The sequence below is a fragment of the Hippocampus comes genome, unplaced genomic scaffold, assembly GCF_001891065.2.
Source record: "Hippocampus comes isolate QL1 unplaced genomic scaffold, H_comes_QL1_v1.1 scaffold348, whole genome shotgun sequence".
Classification (NCBI taxonomy): Eukaryota; Metazoa; Chordata; class Actinopteri; order Syngnathiformes; family Syngnathidae; genus Hippocampus; species Hippocampus comes.
In genome coordinates, this window is record NW_017806071.1 from 646,597 (window position 1) to 663,842 (window position 17,246).

Here is a 17,246-nt window from a genome sequence, read left to right on the forward strand (position 1 = left end):
CCACGTTGATCTGGTTCAGGTTACCGACTCGTCTGCTCGTGTTTTCAGTACCTCTCCTGTCGCTTATCAGGTCAGTGCTGCCACCTGCCGGCTTAGCGGGCGACCAATACGATCGATCAAAAACAGGAAGTGACGTAAGTTGGTGAGCTAACCTTTTCACATGAATGTTTTGGAATAGTAAGGCGCCGTGTTTAAGCAGCAAGTAATGGAAGCCGTAAAGTGAACACAGAAGGACGTCAAATTCATTTGTGACGACTCGCTAACTTTGCTGCTATTGTTTTTGCGTCAACTTCCGTTTCCGGAAAGTGGCAGCAAAGATCGTGTCTTATATACAGTGGCGTCACTGCTCAAAGCAGTGTCCGAGCAGCTTTGTGTCGCTGTGAACGGCTATCCGAGTGAGTGCTCTTTGCACTCGAGCACATCTTCGGTAGCGTCGTTGACCTGAAGATCGGAAAGCAAAGGAAGTAGGTAAGAAACAAAATATGGCCAAGAAACTCCCAACAAGTTGTTCGCAAAGACGCCGGAAGCGCTCACGTCGAGCCATTTGACACGCTCGGTCCTACTTCTTTCACGTGACGTCACGTAGCGTGACGTTAATGTACTGAGTTAATGGCTCGAAGGCAACTTTTCTGACGCTCGATTAGCTGATGCACTATGTTGTGACGTCACTCAGGTCCTTGTACAGGATGGCGGAGCAGAACGTGGAAGCGAAAGTGAAGAAGCTCCTGAAGCAGGACAAGATCCAACTGTGGAAGGCGCCCTACACCCTCGACGGACAACAGCCCGGAGACGAGCACATGCAGGTACTACTTGCACTCATCAAGCGCTGACTCTCCTTTCTTCTCATCGTCGACTCCACAAGCCATCCATTCATCCAGTCGCAGACATTCCTCCCAATCAAAATCAGTGCTGGTACATCTGGGCAAACACTGGGGGCCCGTTGCCAGTCAAGGTCAGGACATATGCAGGGCACAATCTGACAAACACATGTTCACACCTTTGGACAAGTTTGAGTCTTCTGAAGTTGCCAGGAAGTACGCACAAAACAAAAACAGCTTGAGCACAGGTGTTCAGTGCACACAGGATGGCCAAAAACAAAATTCTAACTGGGGCTAAGCATTCATCCAACAGACTGCCCTCAAGTATGACCATTATTCATTTATGCCTTCTCTTGCACGGATCAATAAATATTTTTATGACCTTGGTGCTGAATGTTTGTTTTACTTTCCGCTTGGCGTTTCAGGAGCTAGCGGAGCGCTACGGGGTCCTGTTGCGTATGCCCGGGTCAGAGATCGCGGGCACTCTGGAGGTCATCCGCGTGCAGGCGCTGAGGAGAGGTCAGCGGAACCAGACCTTCAGGGAAACCAACATGGCCACCGTGGAGCTGCTGCTCCCACGAGACTGCAACAAGGTACCGGTACACTTGTGTCCTCATCCCTCCCCTTTGTCATCCTCGTACCGACCTTTTTAGTGCCAGTTTAGAACAGACCTTCTATTTGGCTTTACTTGCAATGTGTTGCTGCTCTGCCTGTGCTCAAATAGCAGCTGCTTACTTTCTCACTCTTGTAACAAGGCACGGTCTGGTAGCTTTTTTTAGCTTGCTTCCTACTGGCCATGTATGACAACTGCACTCATTTTGGATTTATGAAACTGAAACATTGGAATTGTGGAATAAAGTCACAAACAACAATACGTTTAGGTGTGTTTTAATAACGTTGATTGTCCTAAAAGAAATGTAGGATGGGCAGAACTATATTTTGAGACTGTATTGGGAATTTTCATGGGTCTGGAACCTCTCCCCATAAATAGAGGTCCGCTGTAGTCGTCATTGTGCTCATCACGGTGTGTCCGTGCTGCTTCCAGGACAACAAGTCAAGGCTGTTCTTGGAGACCAGGCTGGACGTGTCTGCTCAGGAGTTGATGGACAGGTAAGCTGTGTTTGACACCAGCTATTGGTACAATTTATACCAATTACGGAATCGACCAATGTCTGTGTATGGTGCTAACAAGCTAACTTTGGACTGTGCGTCAGGATCGCCAAAGAAGTCGGCCTCAAATCCTTCAAGGTGATTTTAAACGGGAAAACTCTGAATGGCGGTGAGTGGAGAAGGCATTTGATGATATTTGATGTTTGTCCCATTGAACATACAAATAATACATCTTTTTCATCTCCTATCAAGCTTTTTAAAAATGCCTTTCAGGCTATGGGCTCTTAATATTAACCTGTACTTGTTTGAGTCCAGATTATGAAAATTTTCTCCAATTATATTTAGTTCCCTATTAAGAGTCTACCCTGCTGCATCTTTCTGGTTTCTTTCGTCCATTCCTTCAATTTCTGACTTGGTTGATTTTGCAACCCGACTCAGGCCTGCGCCTGGACCAGCAGGGTGTTTGCAACCACAGCAAGATGATGGTCCTCAAGGTCAGCGCCGCCGGCGTCGGGCCGTCCACTTCTCAGGACGGTAGCGACGCCACTGCCGCCTCGCAGTCCACTTCGCATGACCACAGCGTTCAACGCACGCATAGAGGCTTCCAGATCCTCTCCGAGAGAGGTAAACCTGGCATGTGCTCACCCTCTGGAACCTCAGAGAACGCTGAGAAACGCTTGTGATTGACAGACGGCAGCGACAGCCTTCAGACCACGCCCTTCCTGGAGGTCGCCGACCAGAAGGGAAACCCGCTGAAGATCCCCCACAAGGAGAAGAAGGTTGGTGGGACACTCATGGATACTGGACACAGTCATAGTTACATTTCTGGAGATTCTTACATCTGTGTAATATCGTTGCTGTTGTCCAAAAGCGAAACCAAGAATCTTGATTCATGTGGAAAGCAATCTGAGTCTATGATCTGGCCATTTGACGCAGCCCTGGCGGCAGTCCGCGCACGCCGCTTCCAGTCGCCTCCAAGCTCAAAACTCCAAATGACTTGCAGGCACTGATCCTCGCCATGGGCCTCCATGAGAAGGGGCGGGCCTTGATGAAGAGGAAACGTCACGACGATGCACTCTGTCACCTCCTGCAGGCTGACCTCCACTTCAGGTAAGCTGACGGTCTCGACGACGAGGATGACGATGAGGATGACGATGTTCTCTGCGGGTGCTCGTAGCGAGTGCGGCTCCGAGCTGCTGGGCGCCGTTGACAACTACGGCGTGCTGCAGCTCGACATCGTTTGGTGCTACCAAGCGTTGGAGGCCTTGTCGTGTCTGGACGACGGGCGCGAGCGTCTGCGCCTGGCCGAGGACTGCTTCCTCAGATGTTATGGCGAGCAGCAACAGAGGCTGCTCATGATCAAGGTCCGTGCGGCGCGTGCACACACAGACACACACACACACGCGGCAATTTCAGTGAAATGTCGGAGAAAAAAAACCTTTTGGTATTCCTGGGGTTGGGAATGATCTCGTGTGTGCGTGCAGGGCAACACGGGGCGGGAGGAGGTGCTGTTCCTGCGCCTGCACCTCCTACAGAGCCTGCTGGCCTTCGTGGACGGCAACGACCATCAAGCCCAGCAGCAACTCGACCAAGTAGGAAGCGCTCGCTGTCCAGTTTTTCACTGTGCCTCCCCAACAAGTGTCCAGTTGGCTCAGTTCGCCGTTTGCAAGATGGACACCCGGTGACCGTCTTGCGTTTGCATCAGGTGGAGTTGCTGTACACACGCTTGTGTCCCGACACGGACAAAATGACTCAGCTGATGGTGCTGGGCTTCAGCGAGCGAGAAGCCCGACTGGGTCTGCGAGCGTGTCATGGCGACGTGCACGAGGCCGCCATGCTCATCAGCAACCAGACACAGGTAACGTGCAGCCCCGGTGCCACCGCTCGTCTCTTAATCCAAGTCCACAACATGTAGGACCCGGGCTTGCTTGGCAAAGGCGGAGGAAAGGCTATTTAACTTGAAGTGCATACATGAAAACCATTTTAGAGGTACGACTGTGACTTCTTCCGCACGTCTCATTCATGTGCCGTTGCCGCGGCGATCAGGAGCGGGAGGAGCTAAGGCAACGGGAGCGTCGCAAGCGGCAGCAGACCAAGGCTGGCTTGGCAATCCTGGCTGAGGCGGGCTATGCCGCTCGGGACGCCGCCACTGCACTCGAGCGGGCCGACGGCAACGTGGACCAAGCCTTCCAAGTCAGCACGCTCACCTCGCGAGTCGCCGCGGGACGGGACCACGAAGCGTTCACCTTCTTTTGCCGCTCGCTTTCAGATCCTGCTGGACGCCAGCCAGACGCTCGCCACGTCCGACTGGAACACCAATGAGAAGCTCCAGCAGGTTGCTCACCCTCCTGCTGTCCATTGCGTTCAGTTCCATCAACTTTTGGCGACCAGTCAATTGCGTGTCTTTATGTCGTTGCTTGTCCTTTATCGTGCATGCATATAAACAGCGCACGTTGTCAATTTGGACTTTTCCCATGAGCACATTAATAGTTTCATATGTCATCCGTTCGTTTGTGCAGTTGTTATATTTGGGCTTTGAGCGGTCGCCGTCCGAGGCGGCGCTGGCCTTGACCGGCGGCGACGTCCAGTTGGCCACCGAGCTACTAATGGACAACCGGGGAGCCGTCCCCTCGGCCGCCACGCCCCCCTCGGAGGAGGAGCCCAGCACCTCGTCCAGCTCCACGGGTAGGTCTTCGCCATCTTGGTTGTGACACAGGCTCGTATAAACCAACGCAAGTCCAAAAGTGTCAACCTGAAAACTGAATGCCTCTGACCCGTTTCGGAATTTTTAGGATTTGGGAAACGGATGCCTCCAACCAATGTTGTTAACTTTTCATTTGACAATTTCATGTTTCCTCTTGCTCGGCTAATGTTATAGACCCCAAAGCAACATGCGGTAATGAAGCTTTTTACCTTTGGCACCGCCATCAAATGCAGTAGCTTCTTGGGCCCAAGTGTTGACCAAGCGCCGGGCGGAGATGTTATGCCGACAAAGTTTATTTATTGTTGTCAACCGCTCGAAGACCGCATGATCACATTTTTATCGCGATTCAATATGAAACTTGAATTTTTGCCATTGAAACAAGAAAGCCATGCTAAAATGAGATGGAAATGTGTTTGGGCCGCCAGATGACAGCGAGCTTGTGAACGAGGTTCTGGAGGACATCCCGCATCACGAGGACGACTACTTGGACCTGACGCTGGAGGAGGAGATGCAGCTCATCAACACCATCAAGACGCACCTGGCGCGATCCCTCGCACACTGACTGGACGAGCGGTCGGCGCGACTGCCTCGCACTTCTCAGGTTCTGGGTTCAAATTGTGCCAAAAAACGCGTTGCTTCGCTGAAGGTGGGAAGGGCTGTTTGTCTTTGTGTGACCTTTGACTGACTGGCAACGAGAGCTGATCAAGGGCGTCCCCCAAAATGGGCCCGATGATGAGAAGCATATGGACGGATGGACTTTGAGGAGCTTGATTTTGTACTACGTGTGCAACAGGAAGTGACGTCGGAGGACACATTGGTCTGGAAACAATGTCATACTTTTATTTTGGCAAACCCTGGCAAGTGCGTCCGATGGCTCGGACGTCTGGACACGGTTGACATGGGAAAAAAAAAATTCTTCAAAAGTAGTTGACCACTCGTCGGATGGATTGGATGTTGGAGTTTTGCGCCGGGGCCGCAGCATTAGCCGCGATCCAGCACAAACGCGGCTGCGGAAATTGGGCTCCTCGTATATCACCCGCCTGCGTGTGGGACAAATGCATCAGAAAATCACATTGTCCACATATGTCCTTGTTCATGTGTTGGGCTGGTCACATATTGCACAAAATATATTTTATAAAAAGGCCTTTGCTTGTGGTTTTGCAGGACAACACACATGAATATTAAAATGGCTGATGGGGAAGTTTGCATGTCGTTCTGTGATGTCATCATCTTTCCAAAAGCTGGCATCGAATAGCCACCTGTCCAGCGTTTGTCCGATTGTGTTGCATGTTGGATTTGACTGCAGGTAAAAACTTGCATGGCATGGAATCGTATTAGCTGACGATTGCATTGGAAACAATAAAGGCTCCAGCAAAGGTAAGATGAATTGCTTTTATTAAATATTTCCAAGCAGTATATCATAAAAATGTGACAGTTTAAGAGTGCAGGTTTGTTTTCTGTTGGTGGGGAATATAAAACATCACATTTTCAGCAATCACGTACAAAGGTCACCTTTCATTATTTTGATTTTTTTGTCATATTTTTACACACACACACATACACAGTGGTTATGTGAGCTACGGCATAGATTTGTCTTGGACTACACATTCTAAAAAAACTAAATAGACAAATTTGATATATTAAATGTTGAAAATCCTTCAAGTCTTCAGCAGCTTATACACAAAATGACTCCCATTATTATTCGCCTTCAGATTGATGTGCCTCGTGCTACACGCGTCCTCCTTGGTCGCGGCGGTTGCGCTCCTTACGGGTTCTTGAGCGCGTTGATGTGCGCGCAGATCTTGAGCGCGGGTCCCAGTTTGATGTTCATGCTGCCCATCAGATGTTCTTCAGTCAGCAGAAGCAACGCTTGGCCGTCGATCTCCTGAAGACGGAAAGCCGCCGAAACCTCTCCGCAGCCTAAAACGCGAACATATGCACGTAAGTGTGTGTCTGTGTGTGTGCGTGAGAAAAATCGCTTACCAGGCAGTGTGTGTATGAAGGCCGTGACATCCTCGACGGTCCACTGCGAGGGCTCGGGCTTAAAGGTGCTCGTGGGCGTGGACGCGGTGACCATCGCCACGGCCGATGTCGTCGACGTCCTCGCTCTCTCTGCTGCCGGACTCTCCATCCTTGTTGTCACGGCAACCGCTGGTTCCTCCGTCCCTTCGTCCTCCTGGTCTTCCTCCTCACCAGCTGCCTCCATGTCCTCCTCCTCCTCCTCCTCCTCCTCCGTCGCCACGACCTTCTTGTCCTCCTTGGTTTCCTTGTCTCTGCGTCCGGCGCTCCATAGATCGCGAGGCTGCGGAGACATCAAAAAGTTGTGTTTACAAGTTGACTGTGAGGACATCTGGGATACTACGACCAAAGATGAATGTTTAAATGTTGGGCTACAACCTGGACTGGCCACGTGAGCCATGAGACAACACGCTCGAGTCCAGAAGCTCCAAAGTGTGAGGTCGACGTACAAACATGCTTGAAAGGCGCCAACAAATCCAAAGTGCGGTGTTGCGTTTTTCTCACCAGTCTGAGCAGGATCGGTTTCCCCGGGACGGACTGCGCCCTGTTGAGGACCGGTCGGGGCGGCTTCTCCGCGCGGCTGCCGGCGCTCAGCGCTCGCAGGCGCTTCGTCAGGCGAACGTTGAACCTGCCGGTGACGACGACAAGAGACGACTTCATCGCGACAACTTTTGGCCGGGCCATTTGGCCTCCAAATCAAAACTCAGATGTTGCGCCTTCACAGCCCAGTTTTGTCAACATCGACGATGATGCCCTCGCAGCCGAGGACGACTACGGAAAGTGACTACGACTCAAGAAGCTATTTGTCTCACCCGCGAGCGCAGGAAGTGGAGCAGAAGCGTTTGGAGCGCATGAAGTTGTGGGCGTGGCCTCTCTTGCCACAGAACTGGCAGTGGAGGACGGCGCGCTCGCAATGGGAAGCGCCTGAAACGCAGAGACAGCACAAGTCAAGAGGACAACATCAATTGAAGACAAAAGGAGGAGGAGGTAAGCTACATAGTGGCCACCGCCCACAACGAGGGGAAAATTTTCCGTGATATTTCTACCATTTTCAGATGGATTGTCATTTTTTTAACATTAACTGCCCAGGCAGCTAAAGAATCTCGTACGCGTTGCATGTTGTTGTTCGTCTTTGCCGTCCTCGTCTTGCGAGTCTGTCAAATGTTCCCAGCGTTCCGTCGATTCCTCGGTTACCGTGACGGCCGCTTGGCCCTCGCTCCCGTTCACTTTCTGCACCTGCGGCGGCGTAGGAAGCAACAGCAGCGACGAGCGGTTCACCTGAAACGACGCAAACAGGAGATTGTTGCAAAATACAACAACAAAAGGCACGTCAACTCAATGGTGACAGAACATCACTTGATTTTCACGCAGCCGAGTATTACAATCGTGTGTGTGTGTGTGTGTGTCTTTTCATGTGTGCATACAGGAAAGGGTTGCAGTCCTTCCTGGATGACGAAGCCTTCGACCACGTGCGTCAAGACGTCCCTGCCTTCAGGCCACGCCCTCGACTCCCACGGCCCGTCCGGCGCTCGGCCCTCGACCTCGTCTTCCGACCGGTCGAGAGGCGGCTCCACTTCCGTCGGGGTTTGGCCCGCCCCCCGACTCCCGTCGCCCACGGCCCGATGCGATTGGCTGAGGTTGAGCGGCTGGGCGGCAGCGTGAGAGGCGGGATCAGTCATCGGGGACGACGGCGGAGACTGCGACGACAGGCTGGACAACGCTGAAACAACAACAACGCAAACACAGGTCATCTCATGGCACACTTGAGACAAGGACACTACACAACATCAAGACAGCGCTGCAAAGTAACGTAATCGTTTTTACGCCATACACTTTGCATCACCACATCAAGGACACACGTGCGCAGGAAGTGTTACCTGAGTGGTTGTCAGAGTGCGCGGACACGTTCTCATTGATGTTGTCGTTTTTATCGTCACTGATGTCATCACAGAGTTCCTCCTTGCTCGCCTTGTCTCCAGGAAGCTCCGGTAGTCTGATGGCGTTCACGCCAGGCTCTGGAGGCGGATGTGGGACAGGAAGCGCTTCCAGATGCCGGACGGGAAGTTCTTCCGGAAGTGAAGTCTCTCTGACGTGCGATTTTGCTTTTTTTTCCTCTTTGAGTGTTTGTGGCTGACTGTCCCCTTCCTCTTGGAGCTCCATGGGGTGTTCCCGGTCGCCGTGCGCCGTTGCGACACCGTGACCTTCCTCCGTCACATCCATTTGGCCTCGCTGCAGGAGGTCGGCATCCTTCTCCGCCTCCGTCGCGTTCGATTCCTCCTCAGCTTCCTTTCTTTGGTCATTTTCAGCCACTTGGATGTCTCTGAGGCCTCCCTGCAGAGCGTCGCTCTCCTTCTGACGGGGAGGCGAAGCGGCGATTTGAGGAGGCGGAAGCGCTTCCCGTCTGCTCAAAGTCGGCCGCGCGTTTTTGGCGAAAGGCGGCGGTGGCCAAGCCGAGGAGAGAGCGATGATTTGTAGTCGCCGGGATGCGGACGGCGCCGTCTCCGAGGACGACGCGGCGGGCAGAGGGGCGGTTGCGGGAAGGATGCTGACCCCTGTCTGGGGCCGGCTGGCCGGCGGCGTCTGGAGAGCAGAAGGAAGGCATGGCGACGGTGCTTGCGCGGACTGAAGTTTGGGCCGCAGGGGGACGGCTCGGACCGGTGAGTAGAGCGCTTTGGACCAAGGAAAGACAGAAAAGATGAGCATAAGCTGACAACATGAGCACTTTCTGACAACTATCCAAAGCATCCCCGTTTCATCATTTAGGGATGTTCGAAGATACTTTTTCATGAGCTTTTTTTTGCTTGACAGACGTTCCGAATTAAGCGATCGATCATCTTGCATTTGTCAGTCCCGAATGAACAGAACAAAGCCTGGCTTACTTGGAGGCGGCACTGCCAGGTGTCGGCCGGGCGCGGACGGGGGGCGCGGCCTCAGAAGAGGGAAGAGTGCCGTCTGCGGGCGAGAGAGCGGAGGTGGGGCCGAGGCAGGGGGCTTCACGCTTGGCATGCCCGCGTTGCTCACCTGGGCGGAGGGGGGGGAAGAGGAGGAAGGGCCAGCCCGCATAGCAGATGTGAGAATCAACTGCAAGCAAAAGAAGACAACCACTTCCCTCACCTTAACTAATACAGCCTTTCCCAAACTTTAATTAGCAAAAGCACAGATTCCAACATTTTAAAGAGCGCACCTCGCCAAATGAAAATGTCACAAGAAGTACATTGAACATGTTGCACTTCTATTTTCGAAGACAATTCATGTCCCCTTGGCATGAAAACTGGAGCGTCTTGATTTTTTTTTTTTTTTGTGCCGGAGGGCCTTTTGGTTGATTACACATCCTCGTTGCACGAGTTCATTCACTTGACCTTAGTTAGTGTATTTATTGTGGCACTCGTAAGTCACGATGGCACTAACACATCCTCGTTGCACGAGTTAATTCACTTGACCTTAGTTCATGTATTTATTGTGGCACTCGTAAGTCACGATGGCACTGCACATTGTACACAACTGTGTGTAGACTGATGGTAACTAGAAACCTCCCAGAGGTTCCCTACACTGTCACCATGGACGCGGCAACATCCCCGTGGACGTGCATGTGTGTGTGTGTGCGTGTGCATGTTTACCATCTGAGCTCTGAGCAGCACCTGCTCTTGTCCGGGGCCTTTGAGACTTTTTCCCAGGAGCAAAGCCTGCTGGGAAGTCCTGTGCCTGGCAGCAGGGGGGCCCAGCGAGCTCGCCGGGTGAGGCAGTGTCGCCTGCACACAGTCGGGTTACTGTTAGCTTTGTATAAATGTTTTTCAAATGAGCTTAACATGCTGACGCTACTACAGGCATTGAACAGAACAATAACGCCGGCTTTGCTTCTATGGTTGCCCAGGTAACTGTAATAAATAGTACCAAGCCAGCATCTCCAGGGTGTAATACTGCCATGTTCCTGCAGGGGAGAGCGTTGCGCTACCTGTCTTCCAGGTGGACTGGCGGGTGTGTGGAAGGGCGTGATGGTGTTGCAGATGGGTGTGGGAACGCTCCTTGCGCTCCCATTGGTCAGCGTGCTGGACATCTTGGGTGACAAGGTGGACGTTGATGACAACGCAGAAGAAGTGCCGTCTTCTGCAGAAGACGACGAGGTATGCGGGGTGGTTTTGGAGGCGCAGGGAAGAATGGGGCGAGGATATGTGCGAAGGGCAGGGCTCGCCGTGGTGATCAGTTTGGGGGGCACGGGGACCAGGATGTGAGGAGAGGAAGTCCGAGACGCTGCCGCCACCATTTTGGGTGCGGAGAGGGAGGGCGCTGGGGTGAGCGGTGGTGGCGGGGAGGAGGTGACAGGTGTCTGCAGGGGAACCGGCGAGTCCAGCAGCAGCATGGGGTTGGGGGTGAGGCGGGGCGGCGCCGGCGCACCCGGGGATGAGGATGTGTCAGAGGAGGTCAGTCCACGTTCTGATGTGCTCGAACCAACTGCCTCCTTGTCCATCCTGCAAAGCTTTAGCGGCCTAAAGATAAACATGCAATTACAATCAAGTACTGAGTGACTGAGTACAAGTACTGGGTGTTTTTGAATAAGGAGAATAGCACTCTAAATATTTTACTTGATATAACAAAGAGTAACACTATGATGAAACTGAATGTAAGAAATTCAACAGTGCATCATCACACTTCAATTCAATGAAGATACTCGTTCCAGTGTTTCTGCTTTGACTACCAGGAGGCAGCGTAATACAGTCATACAGACATGATTGAGTAAGAGTCAACACTGCTCTGGGATTCGGTCAGCTGCGATATTACGATATTACTCGCTTTTTGTTTTGTAGTTGTTGTTTTTGCCCAGAAAAAAAAATATATGCCTGGGAGTATTGCAATATTGTATGGCTTCATGTGTTGCTCCAGCATTTCTGTTCAAATAGCTTTTGCTCCAAGGGTGCCGGAGTCTAATGCTCATCTGTCAATGGCGTTTTCCATTAAGTGTTAGCCTTAAAATAGCGGGGACGTTTCGACAGCAAAGGCTCAGTTCACCGAGCTTTTACGTTTTCAGCAGTCCTTAAGTACTTGTAGAATTCATCAATTTTAACCTTCAATTTTACTTAAATTGGTTCATTTGAACGTGTTTGTTCATTTACCCTCATCACTCTCATTAAGAATTTTTTGTATTTATCGCAAACAATTAAATTGAGAATACTGTATGTTCAAACGTTCTGGTTATCATTGCCAGCGACGTGTAGTGACAGGCAATTAAATGCTCTTCCAGTAGATGGCAGTGTCGATAATAGACCTGTGTAGCCGCTTTTTCGGTGTTGTGCCGTGACGTTTTTCTCATGTTAAATATGTGCTTTGGCTCAATAGATCTTGTAATGGGAAAATAATTCATTCTGCTCATTGGGCGTCGTCGCCACGCAAGCAGGTGCGCGGCCACGCACGACATCCACATGTTAGCACATTGTCATTCTTATCGTATCAAAAATGATGAGCATTAGCGCCGTGCACTCTTGTCATGTGGATTCACACTGACAGTGGGCGTCCCCCCCAAAAAAGAAAAAAAAAACGAAAGCAGACAGGCCTCAGCTAGCAAAGTGTCCAGTTAACAACACGAGTGATGCTAAGCAAGTGTCAGCTGGCTCGGTTCGGCGGGTTCTTGCCTCCTGGCGTCAGCGTAGCGTTTCGGCCCGGTCCATCCGCTGCTCCATCCGCCCCACGGAACATTGTCACCACGACAACGGGCGAGCAGTGTCAGCAAGACAGCCAGCAAAAGAGAGAGATGAGACTGTGGCTGGCTCAACCCACCATCCGAGCGGACTAGTCGAGGCTACTAGTCGAGGCTGGACGAATGTACTAGTGCAGTCTCGTCGCTGTCAGCGGTGACTTCCTCGTCACAGCCACACTCGGCCGAGACTTCAAATAGATAGACCTAGGCCCCGCCTTGGCCCGGAATCGGACGGAAACATCGCCGCCATATTGAATGTGCAAAAAGTGCTATATTGACGTTATTACATGTTTAGTTCGTGCCGTGATCAAGCACGTAGAAATTCTCCCAAATTAAAAAAGAAACGCCATTTATCTGTTCCCACCCCCCCAAAAAAATGATTTTTTTAATTTTACATTACACGGGTGAACACATTTCTATTAAATTTTATAATCGGAGATGCACTGTTTATAATCCCTTTAAAGGAAAATTTAACTGGCACTCTTTGTGATGCACATTGAACCAAATCACACGGATTCTGACATTCAAATATAGATGTCACAGTGAATGAAAGGGGCAAAGTTCCAGGTCTCCAGACGAAACTTTTTTTTCTACCAGTAGAACAGTGGTTAAAAAAAATTAAAAATGGTCACATTGCATCTCATTTTCACTGCCGATAAATTGCTTGCTCTCTTCAACAACTTTTTTCCATTTCCGGTCTTGTCTACAGCAGGACGCCAATGAAAAATAGCACTGTATTGCAGGAATGCATTATAAAATAATAGAAGTGAATGTAAAGAAATATTTTGTTTTATAAAGTGCATCAAGTGTGTAAGTACAGGTGTACATTTGGACAAGCCGGAGGTCAAAACGCTACAACAATGTATTTTACTTTTTTTCCAAGCATCATATTCCTTCGCTAAGAGCTCACGACCGGAGAGGCCAGAAGTTATTGTCTCTTCAACGACTTGACTGGTCCAACACCGCTTGCCTGTAAATCCCCCCCCCCCCCCCCCCCCCCCCCCCCCAATCTGCTCCCATAAAAAGAGCAACTTGCAAGCAACAGTTTGTAACTTGTAAAAGTTGTACCCTAGGAAGGTCAAGTTAGCAAGGTGTCGGAATAATAATTTAGAAGGTATCAAATCAAAAGTTTCGTATGTTGTTTCTCAAATAGATATGCGTGTAGTTTGTCGGTGAGACGCATTAACTGTGTAGTCTTGCCGCTTTCTGAGGTTCAGTCCATTAACTTGCGTTAGTTTACGGTCAGAATTGACACATTCAATATGGTGGACGAGCTGCCGTTTCGAAGCAACGGGCTGCCCCAACTAAAATTGGATCTATGTACATCTCAGGTCTATAACACGCACGCTTGCTTATGCGTGTCTGGCATCTGTTAGCTCGCAGGCAAAGTTGATTTGTCGTGTTTTGTTTCCTTGTGGCCCGTCTGTCAGCCATTCTGTGTCCATGTTCGCGACGGAAAGATAGCCAGCCCAAGCCCACTTCAGGCGGCTACGAGCTCGACGCCAGCCCGTCAGCTCGGCGGCCCGCTGTCTCTCCACTGACGACACACTTTTGTCCGTCCCACTAAAGCGAGACAGCACCACGCACAGCGCTGGATGACTGCTTAGAATTAAAAACAAACCAAACAATTCGTTTTTAAATCGCGCAACAGTTTGATACTGGAAGTTAGTTTATTTATTTGGGACAGCAGCTGACCATGACATTTGATTTTGTCCTCTTGCTAATGCCATATTATCAAATTACAGTTCAATTGACAGTTACATTTGCACGCAGTCACAGTACATTGCATTGATTGGTTTATTGAAATGACAATAATCCTAAGAACGGGGTGTTTTCTGTAAGGTAGAAAACTATCTGAAACACACGTAAAGTGTTCACTTGGTGACGTCTGACACGGCGATTGGCTCGACCGGCACCGGTCACGAGACTATCGTGACACAAATTGGACTTGACAACGACTCTTTAAATGCGACGACACTCACTTCCGTCAAGCTCACGACTTAAACAACGTGATATCCGCGACCAAATGTTTGTCTTCCAACATTAGGCGAGGAAGGGAAAAAAGGAGCTGGTGTGACGTCACGTTCACGAATCGGTCCTCCTGCTCGTTTGGTAGCAAAACCACCTCATGGAGAGTGACTGGTGGCTGCAATCGATGAATTGAGCTCCAGCCACAAATCGCCACACGAAAACAAACTCTTACTATTGTGAAGGTTTTAACCGGAAATAGTGCTCAATCAATCAGAACTTATGTGGTTGGAGCTCCATAGCAACCGGGGCACTCGAGAAACACAGACTTAAGTGACTACATTGGAGCAGAAGTTGTCCGCATCAGAGGAGGTGACATTTGTAGACTAGAGCCTTCGAAGATGCCTTCGACAAAGACAACCAAACACAAAGTGGCGGAGGAGAGGACCAAACTTGTCAAGCTCCAAGTGGCCCCGGTGTGCCAAAAGCGAGCGGCAAGCTGCCCCAGACCGGTGCAGAACCGGGGTCACTCCCAGTCAGGCTGCGCGCACCCCAGCCGGTCCAGATCTACTATGGCCCGAGGCGGACGTGACCGGGCTCCAGTTGAGCAGGACACCGCCTGGGATGCAAAGTGGTGGGAGGACAGCGAGTGTCCGGGATGGCGGGGGCGAGCGAACATCCGGAAGCTGGCAATTCACAGGTGAGATGGCGCCCAATAAAGCTTGTCGACCTGCTCTTGATGCACCACAATGTCAATTTAACGCTCATCTCCATGATGTGCTCAAAGAATAGAAGAGCAACGTTTTTAGGCCCACAGTGGGGACATTTTCAATTTGACGTATACTGGATTGACCGTTCGCAGGTTGGGTGTGCAAATCAGGACTGCGGCATTGCTGTGTGGTGTTTGCATGTTTGTCAATGCAGCACCACTCCCGTTTCTGACCACACTCCCAAAGTGCATGTAGGGTTGGTTCATTCGAGAATACTCTCCAATTTGTCCTATTCATTTGAATGGTTGCTTGTCTTGATGTGTCCTGTGATTCACCGGTGACCAGTCCAGGGTATGACCTGCAGTCAGATGGGATAGGTTTGAGCCCGCCCAAAGGCGACCCATCCAGTGGACAAGCAAAAAACACAAATGCAATCATCCCGTGTGCATGTCGTCACATTAAAGCCTTCAGTGTACCTGCGTGTGCACGTGTGGTCACGTGCCATCTGTAGCTGCGTGCAAGCAGCTGCTGATGTGAGCTTTGACTTGGAGCGCACTAGACTATAATCTGGATCAAGCTGCTGACTTCTTCACGTGATGTCGCATCCTGGCATGACTCCTCACTTTGTCATCTTGTTTATATTTGCCCTTTTTCCCCCCTTGCAGCCACAAAGCCTTCACTGTCATCCCCCCAAACCCCAAGAAGAGAAGAGATATCCAGAAAAGTGAGTCCACACATTGACATTGATGACTTATCCACTCGGAATTGTAAAAAGATTGAAGACAGCAGTGTATACCGGAGCATCGAGTGATTCACATATTTGTGGTATATTTATTCTGCGTAAATCCACCTGTGTGCAATTAAAGCAATTTGTAATTGTTTACATCCATCCCGGTGCGATTGGCTGAGCAGAGGCGGAGGCAGAGCTGGCGGCTCTGGAGGAGCTGAGACTGAGCAGAGCCATGGCCTACGTCAACATCCAGCCCAGCAGCGTCGGTGAGGCACAAGCACACCCCGCCTCCTTTCTTACACTTTGGCCAACAACCTGTTTAGAATATCCAGTACAGATCCTAGAAATGCTCAAAACAAAGTGTCAACGCGTGGGTGTGTCTGTGTGTTTTTTCAAAGGGGGCTGTTTGAGTCTGGAGGAAGTCCGACTGAAGCAGCAGAAGGAAATGATGCAGGCCAAGACAAGAGGAAGCAGAAAGCGCTGTGACGTCATCAAGGCGGCCTGATGATGTGCGTGTTCTCACTGGACGGGACTGGTTCATTTCTACTGGAGACGTGTTGATGACACCACATGAGAAAACAGGGCCTTCATTTCATTGAAAAACTTTGGGAAATACTATGCTCTGGCGCCAACTCACGTCGTCCCACTACCTTCGGATGCACGTCCCCGCGTCTCACACAGCAACAAAATAACACTTTCACACTATTATGTATATTTGCTTCTTCTGTTACAGATGCGTTTGTGTCAATGACTCGCAGCCAGAAGTGTTTTAATTATAATAACAGTAAACACCCATCTTCGGCTCTTCCTAACCAGTTGTATTGGTATTGGAAACCTGTACTGTATAACATTTGACTAATGTATTTCACTCACGCCTCCATGTTCTGCTTTTGCACCGGCCAACCATCCAATACGGGTGACAGCTGTTCAAGTTCCCATGATGCAGCAGTTCATTAGAAGAGAACCTTCTCAAGTGAAGGCTCTGATGTCATGTTGCCAGCATCACTTTTCCTGTCCCCCATTTGCAACTGCATTGCTGACACCGTGGATGGTTCCTGGACATTCTCAATGCCTGAGCTTGGACCACAACTTTTTTTCTTGATATTTTTCTCAGCCGCTTCCATCCTATACACCTACAATCCAGTGTTATTATTGCAAAATAAATGTTTATTTTTCCCCTCCCCAACTTGGTCTTGTGACACTTGTGGTCTCGAAAAGTACATAATCAGATTTTCTGCCACTCGCAGTCTGTCTCCGTTTATCAATTTGCGATAACGTGTGAGAATCGCGTCTGCGTTAGGAAGAAGTCATACTGGGTCACGGCGTTGCCAGATACTGACAAATTGCGTTAGAATTTGGCTGGCAACACATAAATGCGTGTTTTGCGCCAGGATCCCTGTACAAGGTTCGGAGAGCCTCTCAAAGAACAAACTTCACTGTTTGCATCGACCATTCAGCGTATATTAATTATCTCAGTACAGTATAGTGAATCGTGTCT

General features: G+C 50.3%; 3 protein-coding genes across 6 annotated transcripts; 2 read left to right on the forward strand and 1 right to left on the reverse strand.

The window, feature by feature from the left end:
• Window positions 1-179: 179 nt before the first annotated feature.
• Window positions 180-5,840, forward strand: nub1 (negative regulator of ubiquitin-like proteins 1). 2 transcript variants are annotated; one of them, XM_019893875.1, is made up of 15 exons: window positions 180-468; window positions 674-803; window positions 1,244-1,411; window positions 1,864-1,928; window positions 2,033-2,097; window positions 2,367-2,552; window positions 2,619-2,707; window positions 2,932-3,038; window positions 3,106-3,292; window positions 3,413-3,520; window positions 3,634-3,786; window positions 3,975-4,121; window positions 4,198-4,263; window positions 4,448-4,613; window positions 5,058-5,840. In XM_019893875.1, exons 2-15 carry the CDS (start codon window positions 687-689, stop codon window positions 5,192-5,194), a joined length of 1,761 nt encoding a protein of 586 aa, XP_019749434.1. In that variant the 5' UTR covers window positions 180-468; window positions 674-686; the 3' UTR covers window positions 5,195-5,840. The 2 variants fall into 2 exon arrangements, with proteins under 2 accessions (XP_019749434.1, XP_019749435.1); XM_019893876.1 differs by having other exon boundaries at window positions 686-803.
• Window positions 5,841-6,010: 170 nt separating this feature from the next.
• Window positions 6,011-12,537, reverse strand: LOC109530276 (polyhomeotic-like protein 3). 2 transcript variants are annotated; one of them, XM_019893874.1, is made up of 11 exons: window positions 12,276-12,537; window positions 10,604-11,135; window positions 10,269-10,400; window positions 9,531-9,732; window positions 8,529-9,320; window positions 8,076-8,371; window positions 7,761-7,929; window positions 7,464-7,575; window positions 7,156-7,279; window positions 6,616-6,934; window positions 6,011-6,552 (listed from the first exon to the last, which is right to left on the reverse strand). In XM_019893874.1, the coding sequence occupies exons 2-11, from the start codon at window positions 11,114-11,116 to the stop codon at window positions 6,398-6,400; spliced, it is 2,814 nt and encodes a 937-aa protein (XP_019749433.1). In that variant the 5' UTR covers window positions 11,117-11,135; window positions 12,276-12,537; the 3' UTR covers window positions 6,011-6,397. The 2 variants fall into 2 exon arrangements, with proteins under 2 accessions (XP_019749433.1, XP_019749432.1); XM_019893873.1 differs by having other exon boundaries at window positions 10,574-11,135.
• A 666-nt stretch (window positions 12,538-13,203) lies between these two features.
• Window positions 13,204-17,246, forward strand: LOC109530273 (uncharacterized). Of its 2 annotated transcripts, XM_019893869.1 has the most exons (4): window positions 13,204-15,008; window positions 15,684-15,742; window positions 15,931-16,014; window positions 16,147-17,246. In XM_019893869.1, exons 1-4 carry the CDS (start codon window positions 14,710-14,712, stop codon window positions 16,251-16,253), a joined length of 549 nt encoding a protein of 182 aa, XP_019749428.1. In that variant the 5' UTR covers window positions 13,204-14,709; the 3' UTR covers window positions 16,254-17,246. The 2 variants fall into 2 exon arrangements, with proteins under 2 accessions (XP_019749428.1, XP_019749427.1); XM_019893868.1 differs by having other exon boundaries at window positions 15,931-17,246.